At 40.4% G+C, this 18,604-nt stretch overlaps 1 protein-coding gene across 1 annotated transcript in view; it reads right to left on the reverse strand.

Annotated features, from left to right (window-relative positions):
* Window positions 1–18,604, reverse strand: part of LOC142349675 (uncharacterized) — a 166,878-nt gene that overhangs the window by 76,768 nt on the left and 71,506 nt on the right. The window contains exons 15-16 of the mRNA XM_075401399.1: window positions 6,345–6,653; window positions 2,907–3,245 (exon numbers count right to left, since the gene is read on the reverse strand). Of these exons, the coding sequence (XP_075257514.1) occupies window positions 2,907–3,245; window positions 6,345–6,653 (648 nt within the window). The remainder of the gene's footprint in view (window positions 1–2,906; window positions 3,246–6,344; window positions 6,654–18,604) is intronic.

Below are 18,604 nucleotides of genomic sequence, written 5' to 3' on the forward strand. Positions count from 1 at the left end.
TATGGGCGTTCATTTATATACAATTAAATCTAACATGCATTATTAAGACTGTGATGTCATCTTTTAGAATATTTTGTCCAAGTTGAGATGCTTGTTATTGCTCTGTAAACCTTCGCCAGGACCGTTATTGATTAGGCATTAGTTCTTTAAAGACCAGACTTGTATTGAGCTCGTTTGTAAAAACAACTCACTTTACAAAACTTAACTCGCCTGCTTTTAATTGTCTCCCTCTCCCAAACACTTTACTCCTCCCTCCCCTCCACTGCCTGTGCATTGTATTCGCCTCTCTCACATACTTTTTTTGGCAATAAAAAAGCAGACTTGCGAAAGCCCATCGCGGAGAAACAGAACCATGGATTTTTGCTTTTTTATTGAATAGGCCCCAAACAAATGAATTTACATAAGGTAAAAAACCAGTGCATCGTGTGATGTTTGCTCATCTCTCTCTTGGTATCGATAAAATTATTTCATTAGTATTTTGATTTTTATTTTTCATGAGAAGCAAAATCAAAAGTTAACTGAGTCATAAACTGGGGCATGCCTAGATTAGCGTGATTTCATAAGCTACGAGTTTGTTCTTATTGGCCGTAACAGGGCTCTATTGTGCTTTTTCGAATGTTTTGTATCTATACACATTGAAATCAAACAAGCAAATCGAGTATGGAAACGGTGATGTCATTCCTTTTAGAGAATTATTCTGGGTTGATGTGCTTATTTTTGCTCTCCAATAAATGGGCCAATTTTTTCATGATTTGGCATTGGTTTTTTTAAAGATCACACTTTAGGCAATCTTAACCATAGTGTAAGAGGGTGTATGTAATATGTCTCCCTCTCCAACCTACTTTACTCCTCACACCCGTCCCTTTACAGTGCCCTTTTAATTGTTCAATCACCAACAGACACTTGTCTTTCGGCAATGAAAAAGCACAAATTGTGTTGCGATAATTGCTCACGATGAAGAAGAGCCACAATTATTTGTAATTTTGTGAAATAGACCTCCAACTTTACTAAGGAATTGACCTTAAGTAACAAAACTGTGACTCGCGTGATGTTTTTCCACCTCTCTGAGGAAATATAAACGCGTCCACACTGACCGATGGTGTTAGAAGCAAAGTTATTTGGTGATAAAATAATGATCGATAATGCGTGCCTTTTTTCAATTATTCTAAAAAGCAGTATGTCTTTCAAAAACAGATGAAGCCTCCTATCATCCTAAAGACTTCTTCGTAAAAAATTAAAAAATGAATTTTATACAGTTGAAAGGAGAGATTGACAAAGAATTTCAGTCACATTTTCTTCGGGAAGCCACAGTTACTTTTTTTCATGTTATCTACCCAATTTAGGCCTATTTTAATAGTTTTTGGCGCGCTAAAGTTCAAGTACCGTGAACTACGATATTTTTGGTAGAGCACAAGAAATCAAGCTGGAATAACTACTATCCTACAGTGCTATCATTTCTCATGTGCAAGAACCCTTGTGAAGCTTATATGGATTACATCGACACCAGTTAACCCAACGGTACCTAACGCTACTGGCGTTAATTTTCCAGTTGGAAACTGTTAATGAAAAATTGAGTTCTTATCCTCAGAGCTCCTTCCAATTAACAGTGCATCCACAAAATATTTTCTAGCGCTCCGAATTTTGTGATGTAAAGATTTCTTATTATCCTTAAATGCGCTACTAGTATGGAAATAACACTTCTCATAGGTTGTGTGATCGGAGTCCAGTATTACACCCGGATCATGTATTATACCCATAGGGTAACTCAAAATCAGAGAAGTTTTCTATTTGTTTAGATGAAAACAAACTGAATGATTTATGCTGAAAGCAAATTGACAACTTAGAACATAACCGACTTAACGTCGAAAGAATTGCTCTCGAACGAATATTGGGAGCTCTAATCAATTCAGTCAGTTGGGAGGGGAGCTTAAATTGGACTTAGAAGTTCAATAGTGGGCTTCAAATAACCAAATTAGAGGTTAACATAGACCACTATAAAGATTTAAAGTAAAAAATGACACCAGTTTTGGCGCACTTTTCTTTTGACTTTTAGTATTAAATTTCCGCCATTTGAGTTCTGCTGCTTGAAATTGTGATTGAGAGATAGATCACGCGAAACGCAATTTCAAGAGCGTAAAAGTCACTCGAAAAGTTAAAATTGTCAATCGAAAATTTTGCATAAAAAAGACACGCATGTTTACAATAATTGCTATGAACTTCGTTCAAGAGCAATAAAAAACAGTCGCCAGTTTCATGCATGAAAACTATTCTAGAGAAAAACTTGAAGCAAGAGAACTTCATGCTTTTGATATCCAAAATAGCCATATTGATAAAGCATGAAATAACTTCTTCCAATTAGAGTTTTGCTGCTTTTTTTGGTAAAACAAAATCACAGGATAACTGAGCCACGAACTGGAACGGGCAAGATAAGCGTGAATTCAAAAACTACGAATTTGTGCTCATCGGCCGTAACAGTATTCTGCTCTCTCTTTTCGAATGTTCGCTTATTTTTATAGTCAAATCTAACACGCATTATGGAAACTGTGATGACATCTTTTAGAATATTTTGTCCAGGTTGAGATGCTCGTTATTGCTCTGTAAACGTTCGCCAGGACCGTTCTTGATTAGGCATTAGTTCTTTAAAGACCAGGCTTGTAGTGAGCTCGTTTGTAAAAAGAACCCACTTTACCCCCCCCCCCCCCCCCGCTTGCTTTTAATTGTCGCCCGCTCCCAACCACTTTACTCCACCCGCCCCTCCCCTCCCTGTGCATTTGAATATCAAACTGTGCATTTTTAATTCATTAAAAAAACACTTGCGAAAGCATCACGGAGATCACTTGCGAAGCCATGGATTTGAAATTTTATTGAATAGGCCCCAAACAAAGGAATTCCATAAGGTAACAAACCTGTGCATCGTGTGATGTTTGTCCATCTCTCAGAGTAAATAGAAACACCTCCACAGTGACTGGTGATGATAGAAGCGAAACTCAACTCATAGGACTTGCCAGCTTCAGGCAAGTTAATAAACATATTCGATGATACAGAAGCAGAGTTGGCTGGACTCGTAGTGAATGGCACCGGATCTCCATTAGATGTGTTGGTCACTGCCATAAGCTTGTACAGGTCAATTTTGCCAATTGGAATTGTTTCGATGACATGGGACCACGTCCAGACTCTGATTTGATTATTATTAGAGCCGTTGTAAGCACTCACTGCCGTTTTGATCAAATCAGGAGGATATGGAGCTGAAAACAATGCAGGGATTTTGCTACTTATTTAAACCACCTCTTGAAAAGTTTCTAGCAGCGCAATTCTAGTTTTCTCATGGCAATATGATAAAATCAAACAGTGGAAACGGAAACAAAACTGTTTGCTGATCAAAGTTTTGTTTTGAGAAGCCTGAACTGAGATGAAAAACGGCACCAAAAACATAAAACTACAAATGTCGGAAGAATTGCTCTTGAACGACAGGCGATGCAATTTAATTCATCAGGGGCTGTAGCCTAGATCAATTTTTCTTTATTGGTGCATACAACTTTGACCCTACCAAGATTCGAACAACTGACCTCTTCATCCATGGCCAACCATGAACGAAAGCGTGAAAAAGTTACTTGAGAAGTCAAAGAATGTTCTAGAAGAAAAGCGCAAAATTTTCAAGCGAAAGATTTGCAAAAAAAACATAGCCCGTAGAATACCGGAAACGACTCGAATCGTCGTGCATTATAATCTCTAACCTATCCTTACCGAAATCAGAACATCAAAATAGTCAAGAGAAGAAAACAAAAGTAGCCCAACAAACCACATTAAAGTGCCAAAGTCCGCAATAGAGACGCACTATTTTTAGAACATATACAAGCCAACTTCTGCCTCACAGACGACCTAGAAACTTTGTCATGAGCGAGCTGAGGTCTGCACCATACCTTTTTTGAACATCTTTTTGCATCGAACACATAAACCCACTTTACACAAAACATATAACTTACAACTCTTTATCTGTTCAACTTGTGACTCATCGAGGGCTACCTTGAGCTGTCCAAATTGAGCCTGAGTTACAGAACGTTAAATAAGGAAAATCAGAATATTCGTTTAATTTTTGTGAAATTAAGTGTCGAATTCGGTAAAACCGTCTGATTTCTACTCAAATCAGCCCATTGTTTTAAGTAAACTTCAATAGAGAGCCATTTAAGATCATCATTACTGACACTAAAATAAAAAACGACAAAAACTACAAAACAGGCGAAATCCAAAAATCAGACAAATGAATTAAATAGAGCCTTGGAAACCCTTATTTGTCTGCTGGTGTCTAAACAACTGCACTTATGCATTATCAGAACACAAATATCAACTTTCAAAAGTATTCGTAAAAACGATAGAGAAAAACGACAAAAACAGATGTCAAATTGCCAGCCGTGAAGAAAATATCGCTTTCAAAAAATTGACTTTCCAGCAGTCTGAAATTTTTTTCTAAAATTGACTTTCCAGCAGTCCGATTTTTGGATTGTAAAAAAAACAACTCATAAATGAAAACCATTTTAGAAGCTGACTGTGGCTATTAGAAAAAACACACTGATCTGAAAAGAGTTTTTGAGAACTATTGACTTTCAATCAGAATTTTTTTTTAATTAAAAAAATTTGAAGAAATTAAAAAAAGTTTTTGCTGCTAAAAATGCGTTTTTTTAAAAAAATTTCTGGTGTAAAGTTGGTTGAATAACAGACAAAATCAAATATATAAGCATAAAAAAATGTTTAGTAGATCATTACGAGCTATCTACCGGTACCAAAATTTTGAGTAAATTTACCAGATTTCACATTTCCTATATTAATAATTGAGCGTTTGAAACATACTTTCCAACTTTGTGGACGAAACGGCAATTCCTCATATGAAAGTTCTTGTCAGTGTTTATCACGTTCAAAGTGGAAGTTGAAAAGGGAAAACTGTTTTTCATCGCAAAACATTTTTGACGGAAGCGCGTCCACGAAGAATTGTGCTGCAGATTAATAGCAGCATAGTCCCTCATTTCATTAATCTCAAAAAACTAATTTGTAAATTTGTGCGGCAAAAGGACTCAAGAATTAAATTTTTGTGAAATCACTTACAACGGAAAATATGAAATTTTAACCTTTATTTGAACTCAATTTTACTTTTTGAGGCTTTTAATTGCTTTGAGAAAACGAATTTCACTAAATTTGAGCGCTTTCTGCATTTAACGGATGTCGGAGCCCCAAAGCGCCAGCAATCTTCTTTCTTCCATTGAAGTTGTTTATTTCGGTACCGGCAGATGCTCGTGATGAATCTAAGAGTCATGTAAACTATTACTGACGTTTAAATTACCAAAAACAAAAAAAATCAAGAAAAAATGACACGAACAAAAAAATGTTCCTCTCTGGGATCACAAACTTTGAAAACTGACCTTATTCTATGAATTATGAGCTTTCCAGCAATTTATAACACTTAGCAGCAAAAAGACTACTAGAACTACCTTAGGGCCGCTACTGCAACATACTGCAACATGATGCCCGCTGAGATTTCCCAGTTTATCCTATTTCGAAGTCGTCTTACAAACAAAAAAGCATCAACGATAAAATTCTTTTCTTCAGGAGAATTCCGATAGTAGCACGCTATTGAAGTTATTTTAAATTTTAACAAAATTTTTGTAAAAAGATAGGTTCTGTTTTTGCCACGGAAAAGTTAGTAAGCAGATTTTGAGCAGATATTTACTAACAACAAAAGTTGAATTGACACAATAAAAAGTTCTCACGGGCTATGGAAAAAAAACCACAAGGAATCAAAGTTTTTTTTAGCAAATTTAAAAAAGCGATGTTTGAAGAATGAGAAGATCATAATTTTTTAGCTCCCACACAAAAAAATGCTTTTAGCGATCATCTTGAGATCATATTGAAGATCATGTTGATTTTCAGGCCCCCATCGTTCATGATTTGATCAGATTTTCAGTAAAAATGCAATGACTTTTATTTCCCAAGATTTTATCTCTCGGTGTTTATTGTTCTTTGTTTTCCATAATTTTCTTTAAATTATTTTGTTTGATAAACCTGCTGTAAAAATTGCTAAAAGGTTAAATAAAAAGAACTAGCGCTGAGCAAAAAAAACGTCAATTTAATCAATTATGGAAAATTCGCAAATTTTTCAAGCTTAACCATGTCTGTTCTAGCAAAGGATCAGAACTGGACTTGACACCAGAGTTGATGTTTGCCTAACCTTTTGCTCTCAATGTTCCACGTGTGCACAATAATATAGTTAGAATAATACCATTGTTTGGTAACCGGCCATTTATTTATATTTTGGTGGATTATACAACTTAAGCTTACAATTAACGCAAACATACCTGTGCAAACAGCTACTGATTTTGTGTTGAACAAACTGCCTGCTTCTGTTATTCCACAGGCATCAGGCCGTTTTTCAATTTGCACAGTTAGAATGTACTCGGTTGCTCCATCCAAATTAGTCAGTTCCAAATCAGTTGAGTTGAATGCTTCATTGGTAATATTCACATACGAAGTGTTTGTGGGTGCCGGGCTGAGATATGCTGAGAATGTGTCAAAAGATCCGGTATTTGAAGTGACAGATTCAATCACAACTTTGTTTTCGAAATAACCGTAATTTGAGTGGACCCGTATGCTGGGCATAGCAGGCGCTGAAACGAAAAATATCGAGTAATCTAAATCTTTTGGCGATAAATGACATTCAATTTTCAATATACTATGAAAGGTATTCTAAAATTTTTTCAATCATAGTTCTATTTTGAGTTATCTCAGCTGAAGTAAGTACATTAAACTGTTTTATCATTTGGTTTTAAAAACACAGTGAGAAGAACCTCCTCGAGAACCAAAGCAATTGTTGTTGTCATTCAAACTCTAACAAATTTGTTGCAGATCTACGGCTATACTACTAAGATGTAATGTCAACAAGAAGAGCCGAGAAAAATGGCGATCACTAGAAAATAATTTCTGAGGGTTCGCAAAATAGAACAAAAGAATTGATGTTACGCAGTGAATGAATGAATAATATTAGCCAATCAGAATCGAGTATTTAAATAGTATAAAACGTTCTAATATACGTAGAAAGTTCCGAAAAAGTTCAATTAACCTAATTTCAAGTAAATGTAACCACTATATGTCTCGATTAAGCTGGTTTTCGGCTTAATATTTTTAGGTTTTCTAGACAATTGCCGATTGAATACGAACTGTTTTGAAGTCAATGACATCAGACGAAAAAACCAGTAAAAGAGCATCGAAACAACCTTGCCGTCTAATATTCTCTTGTTGCATTGAACTTGATGTTGCTATGATTGTTAATACTGATACGTTGTTTGATATCTTTTACATACACATGATGAATTGAGTCCTCGAACTACTGTTGTTATCAGAGTTTATATTGTGCCGCGACCAGTTAAGAACACTTTTAGCCTAACAGTTCTAACGGATCGACTATCGCATCAGTTCTGCTTGGTCCAGGCAATGTGCTGATAGACGCAGAGAGAATAAATGGACCGTGTGTGTACGAACTGAGCCAGTATGGAGACTCTCAAGACATTCTGACAGAGTTCCAGATATCTGATTGCACTGCAATTGCTCCTGATTGCGAGGATGACAATGCAGCTTTAATGGAGTTTAATGGCGATGCATTTATTGATGGATGCACAGATCCTAATTGTGATAAACTTATTGAATTGAACGTCTTAACGCTGATACGCTGGAGCTGGACTAAGCGCCGCTAGAGTTGCAGGATCAAGAGCTGAAATTAGAAGTATCTTTGGATCTATGTTGATAGCACACACTAGGAACCCGTCAATGAAGCAACAAAACTGTAAGACAGAACATTAACGAATTTCCTTTGCTGATTTGTGTGACATAATTAGATTTATCACCTAGACGGCAAGCTTCACCCCTCGCAATTTTTCTGATAGTGGTAGTTAACGAAGACTTTTTAGTCATCAATTTAGATTGAAGATCACCTTTAAACACCGCAAACATAATTTTTGAGACGAAAAAACATCGATTTTGAAAATTTTTGGTCGAATTAGCAAAAATTCGAAAAAATTGCTTTAGTCGGTTCAAATATCAAAACTAACCTCTGATATAGAGAAATTTGAGAAAAATTTATGCTAAATTGTCCAATTTTGAAAACTTTTGAGGCAATTCAAAATATTATGAAAATTATTGCCGAAAACTCATAAACCGTATTTTCGAACATAAAACTGTCCAGTTTAGTGGATTACCGTTCCATATTCAAGAAATTGCAAAAAATTGACCATAAATAGAGAAAAATTGGACAAAAGCATAAATTTTTGAAAAAGTTGTCAAAAATCAATTTCTCCAATAACAAGGTTCGTTTATTGAGTGAAACTCAATACGCGGTAAAAGTTGTGAAAATTGTCACAACCTCCGGTCTACAAAAAAATTATTGAGTTCCCAAAATTTTTTTCTCGTCGCTCGTTTATGTACCGTTTTGTTCGCGTCTTTTTTTTCGTCCTTTAACTTTTCAATTCTCCGTGTTCCATTTTTTTTCAATAACGACGCTCTCCCAAAACTTCGCTTTTCGTTTTCTTCCGCTACTTTTCCTGATTTAGATGTAGTATGTCATATGCGATGAAATGTGTTGTTGTTTTTGCTGAAGTATGTTGAGTATGCTAGTATGCTGGGTTGTTGTTTAGGTCTTATAGCTTTCTAGGGTGTGACTTATTTTTATTCTCGAGTTACGGCTTGATTGTCTCTTGACTTTTCCAACTGCCTTAGTCTACAAACACACTATTGTAGTTTATCCAATTTTGCTGTAGTTTGTTTAATACCGTTAGCATGCTGATTGTTTGTTGTGGTTTGGGTTTTGCTAGGATGTGACTTAAGTTTATTCTGGAGTTACGGCTAGTAAATTTCTCGAACTGTTCATCCTTTTAGTGTACTACTGCATTGCCGTAAATTAACTTGTTGTTATATTAAGCCCCATAATGATCTATGCTAGATTGTCTTGCAGTAGCTTCTCTCCTTCTTCCTTTCTTCCTAGGGTGTGACTTAAGTTTGTTCTGGAGTTACGGCTAGGTTGTTTGGTTGAGTTTTTCTTGTGGTCTGCTAACATAGTTCTTTCCGACCTCATTTCCCGCCCGTCCTTACCCACCGTCCCGTTTCGTTGCGTTGCGCGTTTTTCGCTCGCTTTCCCGTACGTCCAGTTTCCGTTTCGTCGCGCACTGCTGGCTCGACTTCCCGTGTGTCCTTTGTCTCCCTCCGCGTTGAGCGCATAGCGTTCAGCGCTCCACTTCTGTTTTTGTCGGGCACTGTGTGCCCGACGACCTTTTCTGCTCTTTGGGCGGTTTGTTTTACAGACTGTCTACAGTGTGCTGTGTTTGGTGTCTTTTGCGTTGGGTTTAATTTGCGTGGGTTTGGTTTGTTTGGAGTGTGCATATAATAGATAAACGTGTGCAGTGGTAGTTTTGCCGGTCTTTGGAAATAATAACATCGTGATGTCTAATAGTCTTGACCAAAAAGTCAAAAAGTTGTACGCTGCCAGGTTAAATCGTGAAGTTGAATTGCAAGCTATACATGAAGATATCCTTCATTGTACAAATAGCCAAAGTAGGCGAGTGAAAGTTGAACGCCTAGTAACAAAACGCAACGAAGCATTTATGACTGTTGTAGACAAAAATGAGGACTTGATTGCACTTGCTGGAAAAACAAAGGATCCAAGTGAACTTGTTCCTTCATTAGAGTCTTACTTGGAAGCAATGACAACTAAGAACGACAAGATACTCATTTCAGCACGAAATTACATCAACTCTGCTGATGATAAAGTGAGTGAGTTCCAGGAACCAAGGGCTTCCATTCGTTCTAGAGTTCCCTCAATTATGGCCTCGTCAAAAACATCTAGTCAGCGTAAACATGATTATGTAATTGCTAAGATGAAGCGCGAGGAAATTGAAAACAGAATGAGGCAGCCATTCGCCTTGCTAAACAGAAAAAGCAAATGGAAATAGATGAACTGGAGGAAAACAACAGGAAACGGTTGGCAGAGGCAACTCTGCAAGAATTTGAATTGCTGGACGCCGTTTCTAAAGGTAGCCAATCTGAAACAACTGCAAGTGCTAGGAGCTCAATGAGAAGTGAAAAGGCTGTTCAGGACTGGATCAACACCTCACTTGCCTTGAGTTTTAACAATGAGAAAACTGGCGAACCAGAGGTTACGAAAGACCCTCCAGAATGCCCTAGCAACAATAACAACGAATCAGTGGAAGATCACAACACTGACATTTCAAAGTATTCCATTCCAAAAAATTGTCGAGGCAATTACTTTTTAAGCAATGAGACCTTGCAGCAACTCGACCCTTATTATACTCCACCTGAATTTTTTTGGCTGCTGCTAACACACAGGCGATGTACCAGGCGCACCTACGGGCGCAAATGAATGAAACAGGCCAACATGGCATGCCGTTTTCAAGCTTAACTAACCAAGAAACCGCAGATAGTCACCCGCTTTCTGTACACGCCCCCAGCGGATTATTCACCGTCCATTCAACAGCCCAATCCAACACAGCCGTTAGCACAGCAAGTAAATCAAAATGATGCATCCGAGATATTTCCCAACGCTCAACTTCAATTTTCACAAGCAAGGGGACCTGAAACATCAAGTCTGCCTGAGAATAATTTGGCCCAGCGCATACGCTCCCGACAACAAATTAATTTTGTTCCCCGAGCACCAAACGCCACTCTTCTTCCTTTTCCGACAACAAATCATCCAACCCCAGCAATAAACGTTCCCTTGCACCCAAGCGCCCCACCCTGTCCAAACACAGAACAGCACATCTCCGAACCCGCTCATCCTAATGTCCTTCCCATTCCGAACCCAGTCTTCGCACCTAATTTCACTGCTCCCATCCCACATGCCCCTTTGATTAATCAGCCTCTCGTCCACAGCACCAAATATGCCCAATATCCCTCTTGGCCAAAGTTTTGTGCCAAATATGAGTCATGGGCGTTTTCCACAGCAGAGACCGTCATTAGTCAACCAAGACATTACTACGGTAAATAATGTTGCTCCAAGTTTACAGGCACGCATCGCACCATCATTTACGAATTTTCCAAAACAAATATATTCGAATTCACCCCTTTTGATTGATATGCAATCACCAACCGGCACACAACAGGAAAACCCGATCGCAACTACAAGTAATATTTTACCTGGTCTAGCCACTCCAGTTTTTCAGCCGACAAATCCTTATGTTGGTCCCACACCGTTGAGTTGGAGTGGTCCGCAGGTGTCTGCGCCCGCCCCTTCAATAGCAGACAATACGTCATTGATTAGGGAGTTGACTGATGCAATAACCAGCAAGAAAAATGACCCCTTGCCAGAATGGAAACTTGCACAATTTAACGGTGACCCATTACAGTGGCATGAGTGGTATGGTCAATTCAAAAGCGTGATTGACTCGCATTCGCTCACTGATGACGTTCAACTGACATACCTTAAAACACTCGTCACCGGTAAAGCAAAGATTGCAATCGCCGAGTTTGCTTACTGTGGTTTAATGTACAATGATGCACTAAGGACTTTAGAACCTAAATTTGGCCGGCCACAGGCAGTCGTTAGTGCACACTTGGATAAACGAAGCAATTTTACACCTCTTTAAATGCACAATAGTGATAACATCATAAGCTATTCTGCAGCCATATCCAGCCTCTTTGGGGTTTTCAAGTCACTATCATAAGATGCTGACTTGAAAAGCGCTTCCCTACTTAATCAAGCGGTACAGAAGTTACCACCAAACATGAAAGAGTCATGGTCGCTCTTTACGGTGAAAAGGCACTGGGTTAAGCCTACACTCCTTGAATTTACGATTGGCTTAAAGAAGAGGCTGAGGCCCATGATCTTATGAAACAAAGTGCAACCAAGGCAAAGCGTGAAGATAACAGCACTTCAGTAACCAAGACCAAAACAGCCTCAAAAGTGTATGCATCAAACTCACAACAAAGGGAAACAAAGAAGCAAATGCCAACTTCCACAAACACTTATTCTCGCTGCATTGTATGCAAAGGTAACCATCGGCTATGGGAGTGTCGAGATTTCAAAGAAAAGACTCCAACCCAGAGAGCTAAGTTGGTGGGGGATAATATACTTTGCTTCTCGAGCTTACGCAATAAGCACACATTCCGCCAGTGCCCTCAACCGAGAAAGTGCCGAGCAGAGGGTTGCAATAGTTCGCATAATACACTATTGCATGGAGCAGATAGGGTTTTCCCAACAAAACAGTCAACAAATTCCAATACCATTCAGCCTTTTGGCCACTTAGGTCAAAGTAAAGCAACCACTAGTCAACAGCCGGCTAATAAGACCACAATCATGTCATCTGTTACTGATGTTAAGGGGCTCCTTCAGGTAACGGAATTGCAGTTGCTCAATTCGTCCGGTGTAGATACCAAGGTTTTAGTTTCGTGTGATACCGCCTGTAGTAACTCTTGTGTGGCCAGTAGTCTCGCAGATAGACTCGTTCTGCACGGTAAAGCACTAAAGCTAACGGTCAAGGGTATTAACACCGAAGAAGTAGTTGATACTAGGGTTGTTGAAGTTACTGTGAAATCAAGAGAACATCAAGATTTCGAACCATTTACCATCAACTCTTTCGTTAAAGAGAGTCTGAACGTCGGCTCCGATATAATTATTGTACAGGCCCTGCAAAAGACTTACCCACACTTAGCAGTCCTTGATCCCGTGACATATTCTTATAAAGACATTGAGATGATACTCGGACAAGATGTCTATCATGCCATCCGCCCGATAGAATACTTCTCTGCCGAGGAGAAGCGTTCACCCGTTGCCGTACCCATACCCATAGGTTGGGTCATAAGCGGTCCGTTACCATCAAGTTCTTGTATAACCTCAACGTGTTTTAAAGTGAATATTGAACATGACAATGATTAGCAAGTCAAGTAAAGTCATGGTACGGCATTTAATCTTTCGGGGCAAATAAGCAGGTCGACACAAGATCTGCAGCAGACGCAAGGGCTCACGAAATCCTTGAGAACAACACCGTACACAATGGCCTGAGATACGATGTCGGAATGCTGTGGGCAGCAGAAAACACCAGGCTCCCAAATAATTACTTCTCCTCCCTTGTGCAACTAAAGTCTCTCGAAAAACGATTGGCCTAGGATGAAGACCTTAGGGAGAAGTATACTAGTACCATCAAGGAAGATCTGAATAGAGGGTATGTAATTGAGGTTCCAGACGCTCACAAGGTTGAGAACCGGTCCGACAAAGAGTGGTACTTACCCCACCATCCGGTTTTAAACCCGAACAAACCGGGTAAGGTGCGTAGGGTGCTCAATGGAGCAGCAAAATTTCATGGTGTCTCACTGAATAAATCTTTGCTCACTGGCCCTGATCTGCTCCAAAACCTTATTTACGTACTTCTTCGCTTCCGACAACATCCATATGCCGTCTCTGCCGACATCGAGGGAATGTTTCTACAGGTTGGTGTACTACCATCAGATCAACCATCACTTCGCTTTCTGTGGCGGGAGGACCCCACAACTAACGTTGTAGTGTATCAATATACGCGCCATATATTCGGGGCTAAAGACCCGCCCACATGCGCCAACTATGCCTTACAACGCACTGCGAGAGACAATGCCAAGTTTTACCCCGAAGCTGAAAAAGACGTCCTTGAAAACTTCTACATGGACGATTACCTTGACTCAGTGGAGTCTCCTGAGAAAGCCATCAATAGATCGAAGGAATTGGTACATCTTCTCCATCTCGGTGGGTTCAAGCTTACAAAGTTCGTAAGCAATGTGCCAAATCTGGCTGACCCAATTGATGGTTCTCCTCAATCTACTGAGCCCAAGGTTATTGTGTCATGTCAGGAGGATTCATCGCATGGGCGAGGGCTAAGCTGGAATCACACTAATGACACCTTAGTTGTGAGTACGGGTACAAGCTGCGCTATCACCAAGTCCCTCACGCAACGATTGGTCCTAAGTCTTGTCTCGAAAGACTTTGACCGTTTTGGTCTTTGTATGGAGCAGATAGGGTTTTCCCAACCCTTTTGGTCTATTGCATGGAGCAGATAGTGTTTTCCCAACAAAACAGTCAACACATTCCAATACCATTCAGCCTTCTGGCCACACAGGTCAAAGTAAAGCAACCACTAGTCAACAGCCGGCTAATAAGACCACAATCATGTCATCTGTTACTGATGTTAAGGGGCTCCTTCAGGTAACGGAATTGCAGTTGCTCAATTCGTCCGGTGTAGATACCAAGGTTTTAGTTTCGTGTGATACCGCCTGTAGTAACTCTTGTGTGGCCGGTAGTCTCGCAGATAGACTCGTTCTGCACGGTAAAGCACTAAAGCTAACGGTCAAGGGTATTAACACCGAAGAAGTAGTTGATACTAGGGTTGTTGAAGTTACTGTGAAATCAAGAGAACATCAAGATTTCGAACCATTTACCATCAACTCTTTCGTTAAAGAGAGTCTGAACGTCGGCTCCGATATAATTATTGTACAGGCCCTGCAAAAGACTTACCCACACTTAGCAGTCCTTGATCCCGTGACATATTCTTATAAAGACATTGAGATGATACTCGGACAAGATGTCTATCATGCCATCCGCCCGATAGAATACTTCTCTGCCGATGAGAAGCGTTCACCCGTTGCCGTACCCATACCCATAGGTTGGGTCATAAGCGGTCCGTTACCATCAAGTTCTTGTATAACCTCAACGTGTTTTAAAGTGAATATTGAACATGACAATGATTAGCAAGTCAAGTAAAGTCATGGTACGGCATTTAATCTTTCGGGGCAAATAAGCAGGTCGACACAAGATCTGCAGCAGACGCAAGGGCTCACGAAATCCTTGAGAACAACACCGTACACAATGGCCTGAGATACGATGTCGGAATGCTGTGGGCAGCAGAAAACACCAGGCTCCCAAATAATTACTTCTCCTCCCTTGTGCAACTAAAGTCTCTCGAAACACGATTGGCCAAGGATGAAGATTTTAGGGAGAAGTATACTAGTACCATCAAGGAAGATCTGAATAGAGGGTATATAATTGAGGTTCCAGACGCTCACAAGATTCAAAACCGGTCCGACAAAGAGTGGTACTTACCCCACCATCCGGTTTTAAACCCGAACAAACCGGGTAAGGTGCGTAGGGTGCTCAATGGAGCAGCAAAATTTCATGGTGCCTCACTGAATAAATCTTTGCTCACTGGCCCTGATCTGCTCCAAAAACTTATTTACGTACTTCTTCGCTTCCGACAACATCCATATGCCGTCTCTGCCGACATCGAGGGAATGTTTCTACAGGTTGGTGTACTACCATCAGATCAACCATCACTTCGCTTTCTGTGGCGGGAGGACCCCACAATTAACGTTGTAGTGTATCAATATACGCGCCATATATTCAAGGCTAAAGACCCGCCCACATGCGCCAACTATGCCTTACAACGCACTGCGAGAGACAATGCCAAGTTTTACCCCGAAGCTGAAAAAGACGTCCTTGAAAACTTCTACATGGACGATTACCTTGACTCAGTGGAGTCTCCTGAGAAAGCCATCAATAGATCGAAGGAATTGGTACATCTTCTCCATCTCGGTGGGTTCAAGCTTACAAAGTTCGTAAGCAATGTGCCAAATCTGGCTGACCCAATTGATGGTTCTCCTCAATCTACTGAGCCGAAGGTTATTGTGTCATGTCAGGAGGATTCATCGCATGTGCGAGGGCTAAGCTGGAATCACAATAATGACACCTTAGTTGTGAGTACGGGTACAAGCTGCGCTATCACCAAGTCCCTCACGCAACGATTGGTCCTAAGTCTTGTCTCGAAAGACTTTGACCCTTTTGGTCTTGTCGCACGGTTTACTAGCGGTGCTCGACTGCTGTTAAAGGACATCTGGCGTGTCACGGGACAACAATGGGATGACGAGCTTCCACAAGACATGGTTCAAAGATTTTTGGTCTGGAGTGCAGACTTACCAAAGCTTGAAAACATCAAAATTCTCCAAAGTTACTTTAGTGGAACCTTTGATAATATAGAGCTGCATATGTTCGGTGACAGTTCCCAGGATATTTTCAGTGCGGTCGCATTCCTGCGAGCCCGAGTAACAACTCCCACGAGCAAAGAAAAAACAGAGCTTGTGTTTGTTTTGGGGAAAGCGCGCGTGGCGCCAATGAAAGTAATGACTGTCCCAAAACTCGAATTACAAGCAGCTCTACTTGCCATTCGACTGAAAAGGGAAATTACACAAGCACATACTGTAACTATCAACCAAGTATACATGTGGACAGACAGCACGACTGTTCTTCAATGGATTAACTCTAATGAAAAGCAACAAATTTTTGTTGCAAACCGTGTTTGCGAAATTTTGGAGTATACCAGCGTTGACCAATGGAACCACGTCACAACTAAGGATAATCCAGCTGAAGCTGGCAAGCGTGGAATGTCCGCTGAGATTTTGCGACTAAGCAGTTGGGTCAAAGGTCCACATTTCCTAACTAATTCACGTTTCCCTTTCGTATCGAACAAAGACTTAATTAAAAACATCAAGCTCGGCGTCAACCAAGCAGTCAATATAGAAGACACTGTTTCTCTCGCTACATCTGTTAAAAAACAGACAAATCCTGTTCCGTCGGTATTCGCATTTGGTAAGTTTAGTTCTTATCAAAAGGGTTTGCGCATTGCCGCATACGTTCTCCGGCGTCTGCCGAAACATGCCGGCTACTGTAACCTCGATGGTAGCGTTACTGACCCTACTGAGCTTGACGAAGCCGAGCGTCATCTACAGTACTTGGTACAAGGAGAGTCTTTTGAAACCGAAAGAAAAGATCTTCTAGACAATAAATCTTTTAAACGGAGTAGCCGAATTGCTCCACATTCACCGTTTATTAGTCCAAATGGGCTAATCCGTTCCTCTGGCCGCATCAAGCGGTTAATGGAAGTTGGGTTTAACGTAAAGTACCAAATCATCTTAGATGCACGTCATCCGTTTGTAAAAGTGTTCCTTGAACACACGCACGTAAAGCATTATCACCAAGGCGTCGAATATCTAAGATCAATTGTGCAGGAACACTATACAGTACTGAAACTAAGATCATCTTTGCGTTCCATCAAAGCACACTGCCTAAGATGCCGAGAATTCCAAGCTGTAACTATGCAACCAATCATGTCTGACTTACCTAAGGAAAGACTTGTTTACCGGTCTACTCCCTTCACGAACACTGGCGTTGACTACTTTGGGCCATTCTATGTTACTGTCCGCTTTACTATTGAGAAAAGGTGGGGCTTCCTCTTCACCTGTCTCACTACTCGCGCTGTTCATGTCGAGATAGTTACATCCATGGACACCAGTTCTTGTGTCATGGGAGTTGAGCGGTTTGTGTCACGTAGGGGTACACCTGCCATGATTTGGTCCTACAATGGCACTAACTCCGAGAAAGTATTGAAAAGTGGAACGTTGTCAACATTGCAGCTGAGCTCGCTCACAAAGGTATAAAGTGGAGGTTCAATCAACCCAGCGCACCACATCAAGGTGGTATCTGGGAGAGGTTGGTACGCAGCTTCAAGCGCGTGTTGTATACTATTCTTGGCACGCGTCGCCTCACGGATGAGGTACTGCATACTACCTTTTGTCAGGTGGAGAATGCTCTCAATTCGCGTCCTTTAACACCCGTAAGCGCTGATCCGTTCGATTTGAACGCTATAACACCTAACCACTTTCTATTAGGAGAATACTCTACCGGTATTCCGTCTGTTGTCGGCAATAATGAGTTTAATCATCGTAAACGTTACGCTCGTGCGCAGTCGTACGCTAATGCGATCTGGTCCCGTTGGATCAGAGAGTACGTACCGACGCTGAACCGACGCTCTAAGTGGCAGACGCCTGCCGAGCAACACCTTAAGACCGGTGACTTGGTTTGGATAGTTGAGGAAACCAACCCTAGGGGTTACTACCTAACCGCTCGGATTGTGGAACTCTGTTACGGCTCCGATAGCGTCGCGCGCTCCGCCTTTTTACGTACGTCGACGGGTTCATTCGTCCGCCCGCTTGTAAAACTTGTACCAGTTCTCCCAACATCTTCTTCCGGGCCGGAGGATGTTACGTAGTAAATGGACGAATTAACATTTTTTCAATCATAGTTCTATTTTGGGTTATCTCAGCTGAAGTAAGTACATTAAACTGTTTTATCATTTGGTTTTAAAAACACAGTGAGAAGAACCACCTCGAGAACCAAAGCAATTGTTGTTGTCATACAAACTCTAACAAATTTGTTGCAGATCTACGACTATACTACTAAGATGTAATGTCAACATGAAAAGCCGAGAAAAAATGGCGATCACTAGAAAACAATTTCTGAGGGTTCGCAAAATAGAACAAAAGAATTGATGTTTCGCAGTGAATGAATGAATAATATTAGCCAATCAGAATCGAGTATTTAAATAGTATAAAACGTTCTAATATACGTAGAAAGTTCCGAAGAAGTTCAAATAACCTAATTTCAAGTAAATGTATCCACTATATGTCTCGATTAAGCTGGTTTTCGGCTTAATATTTTTAGGTTTTCGAGACAATTGCCGATTGAATACGAACTGTTTTGAAG

This window comes from Convolutriloba macropyga, chromosome 11 (assembly GCF_964194025.1).
Source record: "Convolutriloba macropyga chromosome 11, txConMacr16.3, whole genome shotgun sequence".
Classification (NCBI taxonomy): Eukaryota; Metazoa; Xenacoelomorpha; order Acoela; family Convolutidae; genus Convolutriloba; species Convolutriloba macropyga.